Source organism: Rana temporaria, chromosome 5, assembly GCF_905171775.1.
Source record: "Rana temporaria chromosome 5, aRanTem1.1, whole genome shotgun sequence".
Lineage (NCBI taxonomy): Eukaryota > Metazoa > Chordata > Amphibia > Anura > Ranidae > Rana > Rana temporaria.
This window is the reverse complement of record NC_053493.1, coordinates 39,849,679-39,874,275: the sequence shown is the minus strand read 5'-3', so window position 1 is coordinate 39,874,275 and position 24,597 is coordinate 39,849,679. Positions and strand designations below refer to the sequence as shown.

The window sequence follows — 24,597 nt, the reverse complement described above, 5'->3', positions numbered from 1 at the left end:
ATAAAAATTCTGTTTGGGTACAGTGTAGCATTACTGCGCAATTGTAATTTAAACAGCGACAGCACTGAAAGCTGAAAATTGGCTTGGTCAGGGAGGGGGTGTAAGTGCCTGGTATTGAAGTGGTTAAGCATAGACTGGAAAAAAGAGAGTATTTGAATAAAATATACCAACGCTCCACTTAAACAAATAAAAAATGTGCATTCAAGCTGCTGTTACATAATGCTAGCACATTTATTCATTTCAGAAGATATGGATTTCCTTTTTTGTTCAGCAGTTCCAGCTAATTCCTCCTCGGAAAGGCTAGGAAAAATAAAATAAAGATACATTTGTGCCAGAGATTCAGATTGAGCCGGGCCCTTGTGAAGCTCTGGGGGATATTACAATTGGTCTATTACTGAGCCTAGAAATGAGACCTCTTATTGGCGCTGAAGATCTGCGTTGCTAGGGTGTGAGTGCTGAACTCTCGGCACCTCTGTAAATTCAAAGCAATGACTGTCACTGAGAAGTACAGAGAGCGTCTGAGTGGAGGAGTCTCTGTAGGAGATGGGGGATCGCGCTGCGGCAAGAGGTGGAAAGTCGGAGAACGGCGAGCCTGACAACTTTACCGCAAGTCTGGAGATGAATGGAAAATGCAAATTGCTGCCGTCTCCGAAGCCATTAGCACTATGTCTATAAAGATCAAAGAGAAGAGCGATGGGTCTCTCTTGGTAAAATATTGATTGGAACACATTTTCTACTGTGCTGAATAACTTTAAAAGAGGATTTAAAAGTACAGCACTGCCTTTATAAAGTAATAAATATTATTATGTCACTAAAGGGTCAGCTTGATAGTCTCAAAGAGGAACCTAATTCGCCCCTTTTTCTTTTCAGTACATCACGGGACACAGAGCGGCATATTCATTACTATGTGGGTTATATGGAGTACCTTCAGGTGATGGACACTGGCAATCTCAAACAGGAAGTCCCCTCCCTATATAACCCCCTCCCATAGGAGGAGTACCTCAGTTTTTTCGCCAGTGTCTTAGGTGTTGGTCACAAAGAAGTTTGCCTCCAGGTCCTTGAGACTAGGCAGACTATACCGGATCTGTCCAAAGTGCCTCCAGAGCCAAAAGTGGACAGTACCCGGGCCCCAAGTCGTGGGGTTTCGCCTATAATGCCTCTTTGCTAGGGGCTGGATCCTGGGCCCAGAACTTTGAGCTTTCTAAAGCCCAAAAGGTACTGTTGCCAGGATGCTGTATAGGTCCAGGGCAGTGGTGTTCCACCGGACCCGGGTCCCTGAAGGTCTAGTACAGAACCCACGGAGATGGGGGAAGATTGGGCCTCTTGCTTTTTTGCAATACCCTGCAGCGTGGAGCAGGTAAGAGGGGGGCCTGCGGAACTTGGTTCGTCGGCAGGTCCCTCAGGGGGAAGACTAGTTGGGTTAGCCTGGGATGCTCTGCATGGGCAACTACTACCACTATGTCTGCTAGACAGGATGGTCACCTCCCATTTACTAGTATACCCCCCCACCCCCACGGACTGTGTTTGCTTGTGGCTGTCCCGCATGGTTTTGGGGGGGTAGAGGCTCTTTGCCTGGTTCTAGGGCAAGCCCACCCCCGTTATCTCCCGGCTTAAAGGCTAGGGACTTGCCTGTATTGGGTGCGTTTTCCCCTGCAGCTCTGGGTCCTCTTGCGCCGCCGGCGTGCTGCTCCTCTCCTCAGAGACATGCTTCCCCTCTGGGACGCGCGCGCGTGCGCGCGCATGACATAGATGCGCGCTGAGGGGGCGGGGAGCGTCGCGACGTCGGCGGGGAGAGGGGGGCGTTCCCCCCTCGCTGTTATCTTCAGCAGTTCTGTCCTCCGGTCAGTGTAGGATTCGTCTGCTGACCGGAGGGACACAGAGCAGGACAGAGCGGAGCAGGGTGACACCTAGTGGCGGTAAAAGAGACCTGTTTAGGTCTGGAGCTAAGCTCCTCACTGACTAAGGGGAGAAAATAGGAGATTTTCCCCTGATTTTCTCTATTAGCCAAAGGGTCTTTTGGCAGCAGTCTGGCATTCACACAGTCCCTTTAAAGTGCAAAAAAGAAAAAAAGGATTAACTATTTAAAAAAAAAAAAAAAAAAAGTTTTCTTTCAGGGAAAAGGTGTGCACTACTATTGGCTTATAAGGTTTCGTGCCTTAAGCTACTTGTATTATTATTTTTTGTTCTCCTTGCTACAACAGTCAGTTGTTAGTAGCGGAGTACCTCGGTATTGTATCATGGGCCCTAAAGGTTCGGGGACTAAAGGTGCTAAAAATGCAAAGAAACAGAAGGGTTCCCCCTCTAGCTCTGAGGATCTTAATCAGACTATGCCGGTTCTGTCCTCTCCTAAAAGCTAGAAGATGCCGCCTTTGAGGAGCATTAGGTGTGGTGGGTGCTGTGGCTGGCCCCATTCTGCCCGACCCAGTGTTTGTCACGCAGGATATGTTATCTGTCTCCCTGCAGGGGTTAGAACAGAGGCTGACAACTTTGCTTACTTATTCTCTGGCAGCCAAAAAGCGGACTAGATCTCGTCCCCCTAAGTTGGTGTCCTCTGATGATGAGATTCTCTCCCCAGAGGAGTTAGAATCCAGGAGGACCAAACGGAGCAAATCCTAGAAGGTTCAGACATTGAGGAGTCCACTATGAGGAACCTTTTTCGGTCTCTCAAGCAGAGAATCTGTGGGTACAGTCTTTAACGGACATGGTCCCGCTCAGCTTTTAAGCTGCCCTCGCCAGGGCCTCAGATTCTGCCGTGTCTTCTTTGGGCTCCTTAAAAAGCACCATTAAGTAACGCAGTGTTTCCGGTTCACCCCTTATTGGAAGACCTGATCTTTCAAGATGGACCGGCCCGATAAAATTTTTTTGTGCCTCCTAAAAGGTTTTCTGTTTTGTACCCCATGGAGGAAAGATTTTTCAAAGAAATGGGTGCTTCCCGCTGTGGATGCGGCGGTCTCCTGCGTAAACAAATCTTTAACTTGCCCAGTAGAGAACATACAGATGTTCAAGGATCCGGTTGATAAGCGGTTGGAAACACTTTTGAAGGCATCCTTTTCTACAGCAGGGGCAGTGGTGCACAACCGGCCGTGGCTGCAATTGGCGTTTGTCAGGCGTTTAAAAGACCAGACTAAGCAGATGCTAAGGAGAGCTCCCGGCTCAGCAAGCACAGGATCTGGCCGACCTTCCCAGGGCTCTATGTTTCGCGGTGGATGCCATATAAAGGACTCCATCCAACAAGCTTCCCGTCTGTCGCTATTCTTGGTACATATGCGAAGGCTCTGTGGCTAAAGAATTGGTCGGCAGAGACTCCGTGTAAATAGCTGTTGGCGGGTTTTCCTTCCACGGAGGAAGGCCTTTAGGGTAAGATCTGGATAAAGTACATACAGACAATATCTAGTGGCAAGAGTACTCTTTAACCGGTCAAAAGAGATTCGAGGTCCGGCGTTTTAAGCGGCAGCAATCCCCAGCCCCCAGGGCCCTCGGCCCCCAGGCAGTATCGACGGCCTCCCGCACGGTCAATCTTTGGTAAATAAGTCGCAAGGGAGGCCGCGGGTGGCAACGCACCATGGGCCCGCAAGCCAGTTAAACCTGCCTCCAAAGTCAAGCTTTATGAAGGGGCGCCCCCACTCAATCGGGTGGGGGGCAGGCTTCGATTCTTTGCAAAAGTTTGGGAAGCCAAGATCCTCGACAAATGGGTTCTTTCCTTGGTGGCGGCTGGCTACAAATAGAATTTCGGGAGTTTCCCCCTCCGCATTTTCAGGAATCAAGAATTCCAAGCGATCCGGAAAGGAGGGCTGCCTTGCTAACAGCCTTGGATCGTCTTCTAAACCAAGGGGTAATCGTAGAGGTACCAGTTCAGGAGCACAAGCTAGGCTTTTACTCCAATCTGTTCATCGTGCCAAAGCCCAATGGCGATGTAAGGCCCATCCTGGATCTAAAGATTCTAAATTCTTACCTGAGGATTCGGTCCTTTCGGATGGAATCCATACGGTCTGCCGCCGCAGCCTTGCAGCGGAACGATTTTTTGGCCTCGATAGACATAAGAGACGCGTATCTTCATGTTCCAATTTTTCAGGGACATCAAAAATTCCTACGCTTTGCAATCGCAGGGCGCCACTATCAATTTGTGGCTCTCCCTTTCGGGTTGGCTACAGCCCCCCGTGTGTTTACGAAGGTCCTGGCCCCCATCTTAGCCAATCTAAGGACCCAGGGAATTTTGATCCTGGCCTATTTGGACGACCTCCTGATCATAGATCACTCTGCTTCGGGCCTGGGTCGAGCAGTAGCCCTTTCAGTTCAGTACCTCGAGGTATTCGGTTGGGTTTTAAACCAAGAAAAGTCGGCTTTACAGCCCACAAAACGATTGGAATACCTCGGCATGCTGCTAGACACGGAGCAACAAAGAGTGTTTCTTCCTTTAGAGAAGTTCAAGGGGATCAAAGAATTGATCCAGTTGGTGCTAAGCAAAAGGGAGCCAACTATCCGATTGTGCATGAGATTACTGGGAAAAATGGTGGCCACCTTCGAGGCGGTGCCATACGCTCAGGCACACACTCGAATCCTGCAGACAACCATCCTGTCAGCATGGAACAAAGATCCGCAACGCCTGGATCTTCCGTTGATCCTTCCATCAAGGGTCCGGCAAAGTCTCTACTGGTGGCTAAAGCCTCGGAACCTCCTAAAAGGGAAATCATTCAGTCCCATCATCTGGAAGTTGGTAACCACAGATGCCAGCCTGAGGGGCTGGGGAGCGGTCCTGGATGGGCAAGTCCAGCAGGGGGTTTGGACAGAGTCGGAAAGAGGGCTGCCAATCAATGTCCTGGAGATCAGGGCGGCACGCTTAGCCTTAAAAGCCTGGACGTCCAAACTTCTAGGGTTTCCAGTGAGAGTGCAGTCCGACAATGCCACGGCGGTGGCATATATAAATCACCAGGGGGGCACGAAAAGTCGAGCCGCCCAAAGGGAAGTGAGCTTAATTTTCCTGTGGGCAGAGTCGCATGTTCCATGCATCTCGGCGATCTTTATCCCAGGGGTGGACAATTTACAGGCGGACTTCTTGAGTCGCCAGCAGCTGGTTTCAGGGGAGTGGTCCCTCCATCCCCAAGTCTTTCAGGAGATCTGCCAAAGATGGGGATCTCCGGATGTGGACATCATGGCGTCAAGGTTCAACAGGAAACTGAGCAAGTTCATGTCCCGATCAAAGGACCCTCTGGCCTGTGGAACCGATGCGTTGGTTTGCCCTTGGCATCCGTTCAATCTGCTGTACGCCTTCCCCCCATTACAGATGCTGCCCCGCCTGCTGCGCAGGATCAGGGTGGAGAACAGACCAGTCATTCTGATAGCCCCCGCATGGCCCCGGAGGTCGTGGTACTCACTGATCGTGAGAATGTCAGTGGGCGAACCATGGACCCTTCCACTTCGGCCAGACCTACTCTCTCAAGGCCCGATACTCCACCCTGCCTTACGGCATCTAAATTTGACGGCTTGGCGGCTGAATCCCTGATCCTCAGGGGTAGGGGCCTATCTAGCCAAGTTATTTCTACTCTGATTAAGGCCAGAAAACCAGTCTCCAGAGTAATTTATTACAGGGTCTGGAGGGCCTACGTAAGCTGGTGTGAGTCCCAGAGATGGCTTCCACGCAAATACACCGTTGACAGGGTATTGCGTTTCCTCCAGATAGGGGTAGATAAGGGTTTGGCCTTAAGTACTATTAAAGGACAGATTTCTGCCTTATCAGTATGGTTTCAGAGGCCGTTAGCCACGCACTCTTTGGTTAAAACCTTTTTACAGGGGGTCTTACGCATTAATCCCCCCATCAAGTCTCCGGTTTGTCCGTGGGATTTGAATCTTGTGTTGTCAGCGCTGCAAAAACAGCCATTTGAGCCTCTGGCAGAGGTTCCGTTGGTATTACTGACTCGGAAGTTGGTATTTTTGGTCGCCATGGCTTCCGCTAGAAGAGTTTCAGAGCTGGCAGCCTTGTCTTGTAAAGAACCTTACCTCATTCTGCATAAGGATAGGGTGGTTCTCCGTCCACATCCGTCTTTTCTGCCTAAGGTGGTGTCCAGTTTTCACTTGAACCAGGATTTGGTCCTACCATCCTTTTTTCCAAAGCCCACTTCTAGAAAGGAAGGGTTGCTGCACACCTTGGATGTTGTCAGGGCCATGAAGGCCTATCTCAAGGCTACAGAAGAGATTCGAGAGACGGATATATTGTTCATTCTGCCGGAAGGGCCTAAGAGAGGTCAGGCAGCAGCTAAAGCTACCATCTCTAGATGGATTAAGCAGGTAATCGGTCAGGCCTACGGCTTGAAGGGGTTGCCCCCTCCGTTATCAGTTAAGGCCCATTCTACTAGGGCCATGAGCGCCTCCTGGGCAGCACACCACCAGATCTCTATGGCTCAGGTTTGCAAGGCGGCAACCTGGTCATCGGTCCACACGTTCACAAAATTTTACCAATTTGACGTGAGACGAAGGGCCGATGCAGCCTTTGGACAGGCAGTGCTGCAGGCTGCGATTTGAGATCCTCTAGATTCGGGGCACCCTTGATTAATTAATGAATTAATTAAATTAATCAGAATAATTATTTTTTGTTGGATTTAATTTGTATTTATTATGATTTAAAGAATACTTTCTGAATTAAATCTCCTGGCTGAGATGTCTCCCTCCCCTCATTGGAAGCATTGCTTTCGGACATCCCACATAGTAATGAATATGCCGCTCTGTGTCCCGTGATGTACGGAAAAGAAAAGGGGATTTTTAATACAGCTTACCTGTAAAATCCTTTTCTTGGAGTACATCACGGGACACAGAGCTCCCACCCCTCTTATGGGGAACATTTTGGGTGGCATACTGCTTGCTACAAAACTGAGGTACTCCTCCTATGGGAGGGGGTTATATAGGGAGGGGACTTCCTGTTTGAGATTGCCAGTGTCCATCACCTGAAGGTACTCCATATAACCCACATAGTAATGAATATGCGTTCTGTGTCCCGTGATGTACTCCAAGAAAAGGATTTTAAGGTAAGCTGTATTAAAAATCCCCTTTTTTCCTACTTATCTGTCATGCGCATTGTCCCTCATTTCAGGTACTAACTGGGTAAGATTTCTTGTAGTTGGACACCGGGATTGCGCACATCTTCAGGAGGGATTTTGTCCCACTTTTCTTTGCAGATCCTCTCCAAGTCATTAAAGAGGAGTTCCACCCAAAAATGGAACTTCCTCTTAACCCACTCCTCTCCCCCTTACATGCCACATTTGGCATGTAATTTTTTTTTGGGGGGGAGGGGGGGCTTCAGGAGAAGGGGACTTCCTGCCCCACTTCCTCCATATCGCCTTTTGGCAGCCCCTCCCTGTAGGCGATCACCAATCAAACAGCGCAGCGCCGCTCGCGCATACGCAGTGGGTGCCCGGCCGTGAAGCCGAAAGCTGTTACTTCCGGGTGCCCACAGTGACAATGAAGACGCTGGTCGGGGAGGGGGGGAGAGGAGCGGACCCCCGGCCGGCGCGTCGCTGGAACGCTGGAGCAGGTAAGTGTCAGTTTATTAAAAGCCAGCAGCTACACTTTTTGTAGCTGCTGACTTTTAATAAACTTAAAAAATGGGTGGAAAACCCCTTTAAGGTTTTGAGGCTAACGTTTGGTAATTCAAACCTTCAGCTCCCTTCACGTATTTTCTATGGGATTGAGGTCTGGAGACTCCAGGACTTTAAAGTGGAGGTTCACCCCGAAAACTTAATTTTTAACATTAGATTGAGGCTCATTTTGTCAAGGGGAATCTGGTAGTTTTTTTAAAATCGAAGCAGTACTTACCGTTTTAGAGAGCGATCTTCTCCGCCACTTCCGGGTATGGGCTGCGGGACTGGGCGTTCCTATTTGATTGACAGGCTTCTGACGGTCGCATACATCGCGTCACGATTTTCCGAAAGTAGACGAACGTGGGTGCGCGGGCGCCGTATAGAGCCGCACCGACGTTCGGCTTCTTTCGACTACTCGTGACGCGATGTATGCGACCGTCGGAAGCCTGTCGATCAAATAGGAACGCCCAGTCCCGAAGACCATACCCGAAAGCGGCGGAGAAGATCTATCTCTAAAACGGTAAGTACTGCTTCGATTAAAAAAAAAAAAACACCCGATTCCCCTTGACAAAATGAGCAACAATCTAATGTTAAAAAAAAAAATTTCGGGTGAACTCCCGCTTTAATTTGCTTCTTCTTGAGCCACTCTTTTGTTGCCTTGGCAGTGTGTTTTGGTTGATTATCATGCTGGAATACCAATCCATGACCCTTTTTCAATGCCCTAGTTGAGGGATTGAGGTTCTCGCCCATGATTTGACGGTATATGGCCAGAACCACTTCTGGAGGGAGTCTATTCCAGATTTTTACAGCTCTTACTGTGAAGAAATCTTTCTGTATTTGGAGATGAAATCTCTTTTCCTCTAGACGTAAAAAGAGTGCCCCCTTGTCCTCTGTAATGACCTTAAAATTAATAACTCAACGCCAAGTTAACTATATGGACCACTTTATGTATTTGTACCATATTTTCCGGCGTATAAGACGACTGGGCGTATAAGACGACCCCCTAATTTTCCAGGAAAAATGTTGGTTTAGGGATATACTCACTGTATAAGACTACCCACTTCTTACTAGTCTTTCTGGAAGCTGAGGGGTAGCCAGAACCGCTGACAGAAACAGGCTTTTTCAAATCTCACAGTGCCATTACATTACATGCCTCACTGTGCCATTACATGACATGCCCCACTGTGCCATCACTTGCCCCCACTTGCCCCTCACTGTGCCATCACTTGCCCCCTCTCTGTGCCATCACTTGCCCCTCACTGTGCCATCACTTGCCCCCTCTCTGTGCCTGAGCTTGCCCCCTCTCTGTACCTGAGCTTGCCCCCTCTCTGTGCCTGAGCTTGCCCCCTCTCTGTGCCTGAGCTTGCCCCCACTGTGCCTGAACTTGCCCCCCAGTGCAATCACTGCACTTTTTTCTGAATAGGCGGTGCGGTGCGGTGACAGTCTCCGTGCTGCGAGCGTCAATGATTTAAAAGACGCGCCTTCTCCTCAGACTGTCCTGTGTTAGGCGGAACAAAAAATTTCCCAGCAGCGCCTCTGTTCTGTGTTCTGCCTATCACGGACGTCTTCTCATCTCTTGACGCTCTCGCAGCACGGAGACCGTACCCGGCATATAAGACGACCCCCTACTTTGGATGCATTTTTTTGCATCCAGAAAGTCGTCTTATACACCGGAAAATACGGTACATGTTGATCATTTCCCCACTTAATCTCCTCTTCTCAATAGTAAATAAATTCAGTTCCTCTAACCTTTCCTCATAGCTGAGCTCCTCCATGCCTCTTATAAGTTTGGTTGCCCTTCTCTGCACTTTCTCTAGTTACCCGATATCCTGTTTCAGAACTGGTGGCCAAAACTGAACTGCATATTCCAGTTGAGGTCTTACTAATGATTTGTACAGGGGAAATATTATATGATTCTCTTTGGAGTCCATGCGTCTCCTAATACAAGAAAGGACTTTGCTCACTTTGGAAACCGCAGCTTAGCATTGCATGCTATTATTAAGCTTATGATCTACCAAAACCCCCAAATCCTTCTCCACCATTGATTCCCTCAATAGTACTCCCCCTGGTATGTATGATGCATGCTAATTCTTAGCCCCCAAGTGCATAACTTTACATTTATCAACATTAAACCACCTTTGCCACCTAGTTGCCCAATTAGACAGAGCATTGAGGTTGGCTTGTAAATTGGAGAAATCCTGTAAGGACGTTATTCCATTGCATAGCTTAGTGTCATCTGCAAGCACTGAAATGTTAATTTTAATCCCAATATCATTTATAAATATATTAAAAAGTAAGGGTCCGAGCACTTGAAACTTGGGGTACATCTCTGATAACCTTTGACTTAGACCAGGGGTGTCAAACTCAATTTAATTGTGGGCCACGTCATCATTATGGTTGCCCTCAAAGGGCCTCTGGTATCTGTTAGACTACTACCGTATTTGCCGGCGTATAAGCCGACTGAGCGTATAAAACGACCCTCTAATTTTCCAGCTAAAATGTTGGTTTTGGGATATACTCGCCATAAAGGATAACCCCCCTTCCTACTAGTCATGCCTCGCCTCACCTCACTGTGCCATTACATGCCAGACTGTGCCACTAATACATGCCAGACTGTGCCACTAATACATGCCAGACTGTGCCACCATTACATGCCTCACTGTGCCACCATTACATGCCTCACTGTGCCACCATTACATGCCTCACTGTGCCACCATTACATGCCTCACTGTGCCACCATTACATGCCTCACTGTGCCACCATTACATGCCTCACTGTGCCACCATTACATGCCTCACTGTGCCACCATTACATGCCTCGATGATCCCTTACCTTATCCCTGACATGCAGAATCTCAGACCGCGGGCATCCATTTTTCAAAAGCCGCGCCGCCTCCTTGTGCTGCTCTGTGATAGGTGGAACACTCAGCTTCCCAGCAGACACTGTGTTCAGTGTTCCGCCTATCACGGATGCCTTCTTATCCCAGGATGAGAGGGCATCCGTGATAGGTGGAAAACACTGAACAGAGGCTCTGCTGGGAAGCCTATCACGGAACAGCATGAGGAAGATGCAAGGCTTTTGAAAAATGGATGGCCGCGGTCTGACTGAGAGTCTGCATGTTAGGTACTGGTGTATAAGACGACCCACGACTTTCAAGAAGAATTTCATGTGTTAAAAAGTCGTCTTATACACCGGAAAATACGCTAGATGTTCAGAGCACCCTACCCTCCCCTAACATCAATGTCAAGAGTCTCCCTCCCTCACACATAAGTCCACCCCCCTTATCTTGTGCTGCTGCCAGGAAGAAGCTGTGGGAGGAGTTCGGAAACAGAAAGTGCAGGGTCTGCAGGAGGACCAGAGGAAGGATGAATGCTGAGACCAGGTGAGGCAGAGACAAAGGGGTTCTGCAGCTGCACAGAGAGTCCCCGGATCTGTAAGAGGAGTTCTGTCCTTTCTGCTGCTGACTGCTGAAACAAGGAGGAGGCGGGGCCAAGGGGTCTTCGCAGCCACAGGGGAGGTGCGGGGGCCACTTGAAATGGCCTGTGGCCGCGGGCCTTGTGTTTGACATGTGGCTTAGACCATCCAGAGTAAGAATCGTTAACCACTACTCTCTGAATTCTGTCTTTTAGCCATTCATGGATTGATATTTGGCCTATCTCTACTGAACTGGCTGAATTTTGATCCATGTACAGCTACAAACCTCTGACAAGGGTTCTTACCAGTGGCGTCACTAGGGTTGGTGTCACCTGGTGCGGTAAAATATGGTGTCACCCCTCCTTCCCCCCATTAACATTTTTTAAATATTTTTTACCCTACTGTTTGCTCTCTCTTCTCCTTTCTTCCCCTTTTCTCTCTCTCCCTATCCATCTTTCTTGTTCGTTCTATTCCTTCTTCTTTCTCTCCATTTTTCTTTGTCCCCTCCCCCACCTCTCTTTCTCCAGAACCGGAATTCACATCTCAGGAGCCTATAGGCCAGGGGCGTACCTAGAGCATTTGGCACCCGGGGCGGATCCAATATCTGGCACCCCCCACGTTAAAATTTAAAAACACCCCACTGTGCCCCCTGCATACCTCTGCATCCTTCAATATCTTTTTGTTACTACTGTGTGCCCCTCTCCACAACTGCACCTCTGGACCCCTTTACATTACACAGCCCCCTGCATCACTGGACCCCTTTACATTACACAGCCCCCTGCATCACTGGACCCCTTTACATTACACAGCCCCCTGCACCTCTGGACCTCTTTACATTACACAGCCCCCTGCATCACTGAAACCCTTTACATTACACAGCCCCTGCACCACTGGACCCCTTTACATCACATAACCCCCTGCACCTCTGGACCCCTTTACATTACACAGAACCCTGCACCTCTGGACCTCTTTACATTACACAGCCCCCTGCATCACTGGACCCCTTTAAAATTACACAGCACCCTGCATCACTGCACCCCTTTTACATTACACAGCACCCTGCACCTCTGGACCCCTTTACATTACACAGCACCCTGCACCCCTGGACCCCTTTATATTACACAGCACCCTGCACCTCTGGACCCCTTTACATTACACAGCACCCTGCATCACTGGACCCCTTTACATCTCATAGCACCCTGCATCTCTGGACCCTTTTACATTATACAGCACCCTGCATCACTGCATGTCAGCTAAAAAAAAAAACCCTGGTTCTTACCCTTCAAAGGTTTCAATCTTTTACGAAAAAGTAGAAAAAAAAATTTGGGCATTTAATACACTTTCAGAACTGCTCTGACACTAACCCCCTCCCTCCCCTTCAAACAATCCCCTGTCCTTCCTATCTGCCACTGAGAGAGGAGACTTTGTACGCAGTAAATTAAAATGTCTCTGGAAAATACTGTTAAGTGTTGGTATTTATGTGAAGGTGATTTATCAGATGATTGCAGTCATGTAAGCAAAGCATGGGAGCCTGTGGCAGTCGATATCATTAACGTGAAATTGCATTCATACTAAATTAATTGGACAGTTCCAGAGAGCGCTTACCCTGGACAGTCACCGCTGTCTCTACGGCACCGAGGAGACCACTTTATCACACAATATTAAACACACTTTGTACATCCAATCCAAATATGCCAACCTGTTCAAATTCTAATAATAAGGTTTTTAAGCCTCCAAACAAAAATTATCATTTTGATTTTGGTGGGGGCTAATGGATGCATGGTTATCTTAAAAATATACATTGTAACTCAACCTTCAAATAAGTTTTTAAAGTGGTTTTCAGCTCTCCTATTTTATTTTTAATTTTTTTTGGGGCCCTCAGTTTATGCCATAATGTGCTAGTATGCACCACATATTCGTGCATTTTGGCAGACTTACCGGTACTTGTCGAACGCACCCCTCAGCACTGCATATCAAGTAGGTCCAGGGCGCTTCCATCTTCACCTGATCTTTCTTTCAGGTTCGCTCTCTCCGGCCGATTGAATGGCTGGGCCACGATGACACACACTTCACCACAGCACAGAGCAGGTGCCATTATTGTATTGTAGGCAAGACACACTTGTCTTTGTACGCCACACGCGCTTGACACCTTCTGAACCAAATACGTTTATCTTGGTCTCATCAGACCACAGGACATGGTTCCAGTAATCCTTGTCCTTAGTCTGCTTGTCTTCAGCAAACTGTTTACAGGCTTTCTTGTGCATCATCTTTAGAAGAGGCTTCCTTCTGGGACGACAGCCATGCAGACCAATTTGATGCAGTGTGTGGTGTATGGTCTGAGCACTGACAGGCTGACCCCCCCACCACCACCACCCCTTCTCCTTCTGCAGCAATGCTGGCAGTTGAAAAACCGACAACAATTGTCCGATGGAGCCTACAGACCGATCAACATGTTTTATCGGACTATCCGACGGTCTGTAGGCTCCATTTTAATAGGGGTGGGGTGAAGTGGCGCTTACCAATTAAAAAACTATTAATAAAATATATAATAAAAATATCCCTTCTTGTAAAAAAAATATATGTTTCTTCAATAATAAATCCAAATGACTGATGGGTCAATCCGCCACCTGCTGTGGATCTACAAATGTTCCACTCTAAATAGATCCGAGAGTACCAACCAACATTAATGGATAATGTGGAGGGTACCAAGAGTGGTAAAATAATAGATACCTAATCAGGTGAACAAATGTGCCAAAACTCAGCACAATGTTGATATAGACATATACTTAATGGCAAATAATAAATAAACAAATGCAATAAAAATAGGAAATCCATATAGTGATTAATCCATTTGAAAGTGCATAGTGCAATAATCTGTGCAATGTAGTGAGAAAGTGGTCCCAAATACTGAATAAATAATGAGGACAGAAATCCTTAAAATAAATAGATCAATACATGCACAAGTGGGCATGAACACAATAATCTTTCTGCAGTGAAAAGTGTCACAAATGATCCACCAATAAATCAAACATAATCCAGTGTAATACTCAACGTGTCCAGTGCACAAAAAAACGTGCAAACATAAATAATTAGTCCAAAAAAAAAAAAAATTCAATAAATAATAGTTCTTAAGTGCAGATGTGCTTTCAAAAGAGCCATAAATCAAAAACTTTTGTGCTTGATGATGAGCGTGCATAACGTGCTTGTAAATTAAACCGCCAGGCTTCCCACAATGTGTAGCAGATTAGGTGTTCCAGCCCCTTACCTTACAAGGGCTAAAGTATAGCCTATGTGAAATGCTGCTTTAAGCAGGTCCCACAGCCAGCCTGCTGATTAGATTCCTTATCCGACAGCTCCCGGGGTTATAATGATGTCACTCAAACAAAGAGATAAGGGAAGCCTCCATAGTATAAAATCATTTGCGATTTATTGGAAAAAAACAAGTAAAAAACTCACAGACAGCTCAGCAAATTTAGTGTGTGTAATCTCATGTGTCTCCGCTCTGCGGCCGCGAGCGGATGACGTCACCAGCAACCCTCCTAGGTCCTCACGCGTATCGTGACAGCCAAACGTCACTTAATCATAGGATCCTATTTTAGGTGGAACTCCTCTTTAATATCTGGAGTTATTGGGTAAGAAGAGTCACCTCGTCTCCGTAAATCAGAGATCCAGTTGCGTTGTCCAATCCCCGAATACAATTAAATCAGAAAAGACAGGAAAACTAAAAAGGGGGAACACAGAGGTTCCTAAGAGAGTGAAAAGGGGTAGATAGAGTTACCAGAGAGGGCGGAGGGGGTAAGGGGGGTGTTGACCCAAGAGCGATGGGCATGTCACAGTATTAGTGATTATCGGGCCTGTGGCGACTTGCTAGTCAAGAGTTAAACAGGGTCACTCCATCAGATATTATTATGATTAGACAGGATTTATATAGCGAAAAAAAAAAAAATCCGCGCCAATTGCAAAAAAGTGTTAAATTAAATAAAAATGCAAAAAGCTGCTCCTCATAGAACAATACTGAATTGTGAACATGAATGGTGAAAGAAAGGATTTATATAGCGCCAACAGTTTGCACAGCGCTTTACAACTTCAGGGAAGACATTACAATACAATACAGAAGGAACCAGAGGGCCCTGCTCGTTAGAGCTTACAATCTAGAAGGGAGGGTAAATATATTCCAGAGCCTCCATGCCTTAGAGTGTTTCTCTTGTTTTTGTGCTGTGAGGACTATGTCCTCTAATTTTTTTAATCTCCTCCACTCTGCGTAGCCACAACCCAATAGACAGGGGTGAACTTTTATTCCATATAAGGGGAATGCAGGATTTAGCGGCATTCGGTAGATGTCGCACTATCAATTTTTTGTTGCTCTGTGCCAGAATTGTGGTGGCATGGAGCAGGAGAAAAGTTGGATCGTTAAAAATCGTATGGTCTGTAAATTTCTGGGTGACCGCCCGGACTGTCGTCCAGAAATGTTGCAGCCGAGGGCAAGACCAGGGCATAACTGTTTTAATAACTTACATAGGCTGTTCAAATTTCACATGTTGGTAGAGTAAATTTTCCTCTATAGTAACTCTTTCTTTTGTTCTTTATCATTGCAAGTGGATAATTAATTCCAAGCAGAAGTTCTTGACGAGGGATGCAAGGGATTCCGTACAGAATGTTTACGGAAATGTCACCAATTTTCAGTGGTCTCCTCTCCGTAAACATTCTGTAGACTTCTGTGGATGTTGGACATCAAAACTCAATAACGACAAGTTGCTTCTGCTTGGATTCCATTATTTACCTGCATTGATAAAGAAGAAAAAGAAGAGTTCTATAAAGGAAGACTAACTCTACCAACATGTGAAATTTGAACACCCTATATAAGTTAAACAGTATGCTGTTTTTTTTTATTTTTTTGCCGTACATACCGTTTTATCGTTATTTTCCGCCCGGCTTCCGGGTTCTGGCTCCCGCGGGACTGGGCGTTCCTATTGAGAGGTTAGATGATTGACGTCTGGTGAAAAACTTCCCTTGGCGCATAAGGCGCGTCACCAGTTTTCCGTAAATAGCCGACCTGCGAGTCGGCTCTATATGGCGCCTGCGCAGTCAGCTCTACACGGCGGGCGTAGGCGCCGTATAGAGCCGACTCGCAGGCCGGCTATTTACGTAAAACTGGTGACGCGCCTTATGCGCCAAGGGAAGTTTTTCACCAGACGTCAATCATCTAACCTCTCAATAGGAACGCCCACTCCTGCGGGAGCCAGAACCCGGAAGTCGAGGGGAAAATAACAATAAAACCGGTATGTACGGCAAAAAAAAAAACCAGCATACTGTATATGGCGGAAGTATGCTGGATGTAATGTTATATAATTGTTTTAGGCTGCATTCACACCTAGGCGTTTTTACGCCCGACGCCCCACGCTATTGCAGAATGCAATACGCTGGAGGGGTGATTTAACATTGTCGGCTATGGAGATGGTTCACATCTCCACGCCGAAACGCAGAACGCCTGAAGCTCAAAACAAGTCCCGGACCCTTTTTTCAGGTGGCATTCGGCATAGCCGACAATGTTAAATCACCCCTCCGGCGTATTGTAGGCTAAAAAACGGCGCGTTTTGTCGCAGCAAATCGCGGTACAATATGCCGCGTTCAGGTGTGAATGCAGCCTTAGGGTGAACCTCCGCTTTAATAAAACATTATGCCCCTTTTGGATTACTTTCAGTATGGCCATTGTATTTTTCTAAGTACAGGAAGATATCTTAAAAAAGAAAACCACCTATATCGATAATTAGTTGTATTTGGTGGATACTCAGAGGTTGAAACAGCCATCTGCCTATTCAGCTCAGACAGTCACCATGGTCAGTGGGGGTAATTCTGGGTTTAACTTACTGCCTTGTTGTAAAAGCTGGCCATACATGGATCAGTTATTCAGCAGGGACTGTCGGAATTTCAATCTATATGGGCAGGCTGACTGTACCATTGATCGACTTGGGTACAACCAGCCCGTTGGGTTTTTTCAAAATGTAATTGCTGCCAACGGCTATAGCGACACGCAGTGAACATTGCATTCTGCTTGTTTTATACCCCGACCCCCGTCCCGCGGGCAGAATACAATAGTGTTGCAGGAGGCTTGATTCCCCGATCAAAACTGACTGTGTTGATGGGGGAATCAAGCGATTTTCTTTCCTTCCACCTTTGGAGGAAGGAAAGAAAATCGATTAATCTAGCAGGGATCTCCAAACTACGGCCCTCCAGCTGTTGCGGAACTACACGTCTCATGAGGCATTGTAAATCTCTGACATTTGCAGACATGACTAAGCATGATGGGAATTGTAGTTCCTGAACTGGAGGACCATAGTTTGGAGACCCCTGATCTATGACTTGCCTTAGCCCTGTTATTCAAAATTACAGTCGTACCTTCTTTCATGATCACCTTTTCAAGTCTTGTGACTAGCATCCAATAAAAGAGCATTATGGGCCAGATTCACAAAAGAGATACGACGGCGTATCTCCTGATACGCCGTCGTATCTCTGTGATCCGCCCGTCCTAACTATGCGGCTGATTCATAGAACCAGTTACGCATAGATAGCCCTAAGATCCGACAGGTGTAATTGACTTACACCGTCGGATCTTAGGATGCAATTCTATGCCGGCCGCTAGGTGGCGAGGCCATTGCGGTCGGCGTAGAATATGCAAATGACTAGTTACGGCGACCCCCAAACATCCGCGTTACCCGTCGCTCTATCTTTACTTCATTTCCGTCGAGATACGCGTCGTAAAATTAGGGCTGAGCCCTAGGTGTTCTAAGCCATGTTAAGTATGGCCGTCGTTCCCGCGACGAAATTTAAAACATCACGTCGTTTGCGTAAGTTGTCCGTGAATGACGCTGGACGCCATTTACGTTAACGCCTAAACCAATGACGTCCTTGCGACGTCATTTAGCGCAATGCACGTCGGGTAATTTACCCGACGGAGCATGCGCAGTATGCTCGGCGCGGGAACGCGCCTAATTTAAATGGTGCCCGCCCCATTTGAATTGGGCGGGCTTGCACCAAACGCATTTACGTTACACCGCCGCAAGTTTACAGGTAAGTGCTTTGTGAATCAGGCACTTACGCTGCAAACTTGCGGCGGTGTAACGTAAATGGATTACGTTACGCCGCCGCTGCGTAGCGGAAATGTATGTGAATCTGGCCCTATGTTTCCTAACTACTCATGTCCATGTGTCTGGAAAATGGTAATGATGTGCCTGAAAACAAAGTCGAGAGACATGACCATCGTCATGAAAATTTTTGAAACATTTCTCTTGGCAAGTTTTAAAATGTTATAAATTTTCTTTTAAAAAATATTTATTGAGGTTTTCAAAAACAACTTGCAGCGCAAGATCTCAGTACAAAATAAAATGTATAAAGTTACATTTCATGCTGATTACAGGCGACTTGTGGCCAAGACAGAGATAAATATACAGTCCCATGTAGTTCCAGCGTCATTTCTTTTGGGTGAATTAACCCTTTAGTATCCCTGTCCTCCATCACTTCCATCCATTTCCTTGAGTCTCTGTTGTGCCTCCATTCATTATCAAGCCTTTATTTTGAGAGAAAATAAAGGAGTTCCCTATCTATATCTTCACAGGACTATTCTAAAGAATAATGACTTAAGATCAAGACAGGAGCTTACCACACACCTCACCAACCAGTGGCCTTCCCCAGGAGCTCCGGATGTTAAAGCTGTGGCCCTGGATACACTGCTCTACCAAAAGCACAATGAACATTGGCATGAGTAAGTTTAATCTGTCATTATTGTCAGACCAACTGCTACAGGGATCCCAGTGTAGACCAGCCACCGTGGATAACAGCTGCTAAATCTGTGGCAAAGTCACCTGGAAGTAGGAACGGGTACCTGTCAAAAACCAGGTACCCGCTCCCCAATCTCCCCGGAAAGGTGCCAAATGTGGCAGGGGAAGAGGGGGAGGGGGAGCAAACAAGTGGAGTGGAGCTTTCCCTTTTGGGTGGAGATCTGCTTTAACCTTTACCATGATGATTGTAGGTCAATTTTATTCTAATCATGTTCTTTATTTAGGTTTATATGTCAAATGTTTTATACCAATTTTATTCTCTTTTAAATATTTTAACCGTATCCTAACCCCAAAACAACCATCTTTGTATATTCAGTTTACCAAACCTTGGATAAGGTGACTACATTAGTTTCTTTTTTTATATATTTTATTTATTTATTTTTACCTGGTAATCCTCCAAATAAAACAAAACAATTCCTGTTACTTAGTAGCTACAGTCATTGCTCTTCTGAATCTATGGAGGAAGCCCTATTTGTCATACAAGCTGAAGCCAAACTCAAAACCACCAGCACAAAAGCGCTGATAGTGTAGTAGGTAAAAGCAAATAGCTAGATTCAGGTAGGGCGTCGCATCTTTCAGGCGGCGTAGCGTATCGTATTTACGCTACGTCGCCGAGGGTCAGAGAGGCAAGTGCTGTATTCACAAAGCACTTGCCTCCTAAGTTACGGCGGCGTAGCGTAAATGGGGCCAGCGTAAGCGCGCCTAATTCAAATGAGGATGAGGGGGCGTGTTTTATGTAAATGATTGGTGACCCGACGTGATTGACGTTTTTTACGAGCGGTGCATGCGCCGTCCGTGTACATATCCCAGTGTGCATTGCTCCAAAGTACGCCGCAAGGACGTATTGGTTTCGACGTGAACGTAAATTACGTCCAACCCCATTCACGGACGACTTACGCAAACAACGTAAAAATGTCAAATTTCAACGTGGTAACGACGGCCATACTTAACATTGACTAGGCCAGCTATTTGTTCGACTAACTTTACGCCGGAAAAACCCGTACGTAAACGACGGAAAAAAATGCGCCGGGCGCACGTACGTTTCTGAATCGGCGTATCTAGTCATTTGCATATTCTACGCCGAACTCAACGGAAGCGCCACCTAGCGGCCAGCGTAAATATTGCACCCTAAGATACGACGGCGTAGGAGACTTACGCCGCTCGTATCTTAGCCTAATTTTAGCGTATCTGGTTTCCAGAATACGCTTAAATTTAGGACGGCGTCGATTCAGAGTTACGACGGCGTATATACTGATACGCCGGCGTAAAGCTATCTGAATCCAGCTAAAAGTGACATTTTATTAAATGAACAAAATATGTACAAAAATGGGAGGTGGCAGGAGTCCATACAATGGATCAGCAGTACTAGAAAGCAGAGACCTTTAAAGATGGTACAGTCCGGGCCAGAAATAGAAGACGTTGGTGCAGATCTGGATGGAAATAGAAGGCTGTAGCCACAAGGAGAACAGGATCATCGCCGGCTCCTGTCAAACTCTGACCCACCCACGGTGATTAGTGCTGGTGCTACCACTAGGCAGCCGTCTAGGGCGCACTGCTACCTAGGGGTGCCCGGCCCAGTGTTGCTGACCGTCCGTATTTTTACGGACAGTTCGTAAAAACTGGCACTTTTTTCCCCCGTTCGTAAATGTCTGTGCTTGCGGGAATGTGCCAGTAAAAATAGCCGAGATCGGCTTGGAACTGCGCATGGAGATTGGAGGCAGGGGGAGATTGGATGTAGGGGGTGTTAGTGCCAGGGGGTGATTGGAGACAGGGGTGTTGGTGGCACCGCAGAGGGGGATGGTGGCACCGCAGAGGGTGATGGATGGAGACAGGGGTTGTTGGTGGCACCCCAGAGGGGGATGGAGGCAGGGGACGATGGAGGCAGGGGGTGATTGGAGGCAGGGGACCTAGGGGAGATTGGAGGCAGGGGGAGATTGGAGGGAGATTGTGGCACCGCAGAGGGGGTGTTGTTGGCAGAGGGGGATGGAGGCAGGGTGTGATGTGACTAAACAATTTGCCATTATTATATCGAAAATAACAAAAATATGTTTTTGTTACCTTAATATCTACCGTAAATCACATTTATATATGCTTAGTGTACTTGTTTGTAGCCTAAGTACTGAAATTTGCACCTAAAAATTTTATTTAGTAACTTTTGAGAAATGCCAGTAAAAACGTGGCTGCGGCAGTAAATTTGGGTTTCGTGACAGTAAATTTCAATCTGGTAGGTTGGCAACACTGGCCCGTCCGCTGGTTTCCCTCTGCATCTGCATGCTCTGCAGGCTGCAGCATGTAACTAACTCAGTCTCAGGCAGCTGCTCCATCTGACCGGTAGTGTAATTAGAGGCGCAGGACTGGGGCCAGTGCTAGAGAAAGCAGAGCCGATGCTTCCTGTATTGCAGCACTTTCTGTCACATGGGCAGGACAAGGGGGTGGAGTCAGGGGTGGGGCCGATGGTGGTGGCTAAATTAGGTTTCGCCTAGGGTGTCAAAAATCCTTGCACCAGTCCTGACGGTGATGACATCAAATGATCAGTCAAAGTCAGCCGGGATGGATTTCAGGGAGGTCCTCTCTTTCTTCTTCATAGCGTCTCTCTTACTGCAGGTGAATCTTACTGTTGCATGAGTTTTAATTACAGAGATTGATTCCCAGGCAGTGAATGTTTGGTAAATGTCAATTTTCACTGTGTATGACCCTAAGCCACTAATTCACAATTAAAGGAAAAGTATGGGGTTATGAAAAAACAAACATACTCACCTCTATCTGTGTGATGCTACAGCTATCCCATGTTGAGTCTAAGACCGTGAACTGAGTGATCACATGACCACCGATCGCTCAAACTGGTTCCGCTCTGCTCCTCCAGCACTCACTGGAGCACCAGCCTGGGGAGGGGGCGGGCGCTCCTTGCTCCGTTTCTCAGCCGCATGCTGGGAGGCAGAGCCAGTTGATAATCAGCCACCCTGGTAGATCCTAACAATACTGTTAGTTCACCTTTTCTGGTCCCTGCTGCCCTTGGCTCCTTTGATGATTGTCTTTCTTTATCCATGCTAGCTGATGTAGCGGTCCACAGATCTGAAAAATGCAATATTTTTTCTTCTACGACTTGTAGAAAAAGTAGGCTCAGAGAGATTCTCATTGTTCAGTGTGGTCACTTGTTGGTGCTGACCACTGACCACTCATTATTGTAAGCATTATTGGGTAGATTCACGTACAATTGCCTAACTTTAGGGCGGCCTAGCCTAGTCTTTTTAGGCTACACTGCCGTAAATTAGTTAGGCTATTAGTGATTCTCAAACCACTTACCTTCAAATTTTCGGCGGCGTAGCCTAAAACGAGCGGGCGTAAGGGCGCCCAATTCAAATGACTGGGAGGGGGGCGTGTAGTATGGAAATGAGGCTTGACCTCACGTTTTTTGACGTTTTTTTACACTGCGCATGCGCCGGGCGACTACATTTCCCAGTGCGCATTGCGGCTAAGTAGGCCGTACGGGCCTATTGATTTAGACGCGGACGTAAACGACGTAACTCCCGATTCGCGGACGACTTACGCAAACGACATTAACATTTCGAAATTTGCGGCGGGAACGGCGGCCATACTTTACATTGGCTAGGCCACTAGAGCATAGCTCTAACTTTAGGCGGCCTATCCCTTACGGAAACAACGTAATTCAACGGCGTACGTTTGCGTTCGGTCGTGTCCCCTCATTTAAATAATCTACACCGGCCGCAATGGAAGCGCCATCTAGCGGCCAAAAGAAACATTGCAATCTAAGAACGGAGCAAGCCGGCTTATCTTAGATATGTTTAAGTGTATCTCTGTTAGAGAATACACTTAAACATAGGTCGGCTTAGATTCAGAGTTAGGTCGGCTTATCTGTAGATAAGCCGGCCTAACTCTTTGTGAATCTACCTATATGAAACTACACAGAACAATGCCCTGACCATTATACTGGCTGAGGAAGGTGTGAGAAGATAATCATCAAAGGAGCCAAGTACAGCAGGAACCTGGAGGGGTGGGTAGGGAGGATGTTGTGAGTTTGTTTTTTTGTGAAAATTTTAACTAACTCATTAGGCTGTTAGATAGAATGGAGGACTGGGTGTTGCCACCCAAAGACAGGAATTGTGTTACTGCTGGATCATCGAAAATAAAGGAAACGGAAGCCTAAAAAAAAGAAAACGAATGCAACCACAACATCTAATGACTAGTAAGCTGAAATATATTACATTTTTATTTTTGGGTTAGATATACTTTTATCATGCTAAGTGGCAAAGGGTTATAAAGTAGCAGGTAAGTAAAAGGGGAGGGGGGGGGGGACACTAATGCCTAAACATTTTTTTTTACCTTATTGTAAGGAATTCACAACTTTAATCTCTTCTGACTTGCTGCTGCATGCTATGTGTGTAGCTTGCACCATAGGGAGCCATTTGTTTGATCTGAGTAGTGACTGATTGCTATTCCTAGAAACATTTAGTAGCAGTGGTGGTCGCTCATTAGGGGTGCATGGGCGTCACTCCCACTAATCCATGCGCCTGGCTCCTAATCTACATGCAAGGTGCCGGATGCATGGATTTCAATGGAGGTGTTGTTTTTTTGTTTTGGTTTTTAGAAAAAGAAAGTGATTAGAGCTTGAGGCTCTAATTGGCTTCAAAAAGGGTGGGCTTGGGGCGCACTGCGCCCTGAGCCCACCCTGTTGTGTGACATTAGCAAATTAATTTTCGCTGATGTCTTCCTGTTTCTCCTCCTAAGACCTCATTGACTGGGAGTCTGAAGACCGGATTTGGCCGGGAGGAGAAACGACAGCCGGAACACATAAGAGACAGAGGGGGGAAGTTGCCGCCGCCGCAGCACGCAGATTCCTCTTGTCTTGCACTGCACACAGCTTCTGTGTTTCCAGCTCAGTCTGGGAGCAGGGGAAACAGTAGGATTCCATTTGCCACGATGGGGGGGTTAGTGTGGGGTGGCGGGCTGGAGCGACGGATGGTGGGGGTCTGTGGCCAGGTCTGTCTGACGCCCTCCCGACTGATGAAGCATCAGCTGCCACTGTTTAGTAGCATGGTCTGTGGTCAGGTCTGTCTGATGCCCTTCCCGACCGATGTAGCACCAGCTGCCACTGTTCAGTAGCATGGTCTGTGGTCAGGTCTGTCTGATGCCCTCCTGAACGATGAAGCACCAGCTGCCTCTGTTTAGTAGCATGATCTGTGGTCAGGTCTGTCTGATGCCCTCCTGACCAATGAAGCATCAGCTGCCACTGTTTAGTAGCATGGTCTGTGGTCAGGTCTGTCTGATGCCCTCCCGACTGATGAAGCACCAGCTGCCACTGTTTAGTAGCATGGTCTGTGGTCAGGTCTGTCTGACGCCCTCCCAACCGATGAAGCACCAGCTGCCTGTGTTTAGTAGCATGGTCTGTGGTCAGGTCTGTCTGATGCCCTCCCGACCGATGGAGCACCAGCTGCCACTGTTTAGTAGCATGGTCTGTGGTCAGGTCTGTCTGATGCCCCTGACCAATGAAGCACCAGCTGCCACTGTTTAGTAGCATGGTCTGTGGTCAGGTCTGTCTGATGCTCTCCCGACCGATGAAGCACCAGCTGCCACTGTTTAGTAGCATGGTCTGTAGTCGGGTCTGTCTGATGCCCTCCCGACCGATGAAGCACCAGGTGCCACTGTTTAGTAGCATGGTCTGTGGTCAGGTCTGTCTGATGCCCTCCCGACCGATGCACCAGCTGCCACTGTTTAGAAGCATGGTCTGTGGTCAGGTCTGTCTGATGCCCTCCCGACCGATG

At 47.3% G+C, this 24,597-nt stretch overlaps 1 protein-coding gene across 3 annotated transcripts in view; it reads left to right on the top strand.

Annotated features, from left to right (window-relative positions):
* The window catches only part of RUNDC3B (RUN domain containing 3B), a 307,618-nt gene that overhangs the window by 244,416 nt on the left and 38,605 nt on the right, over positions 1–24,597 (top strand). The window contains exon 9 of one of the 3 annotated variants that reach the window (XM_040352420.1): positions 18,595–18,741. The exons of 1 other annotated variant lie outside the window; for it this stretch is intronic. In XM_040352420.1, coding sequence (XP_040208354.1) covers positions 18,595–18,741 — 147 coding nt within the window. Of the gene's footprint in view, positions 1–18,594; positions 18,767–24,597 lie in introns of those variants that run through there. One more of the 3 variants, XM_040352419.1, reaches the window with a different exon arrangement.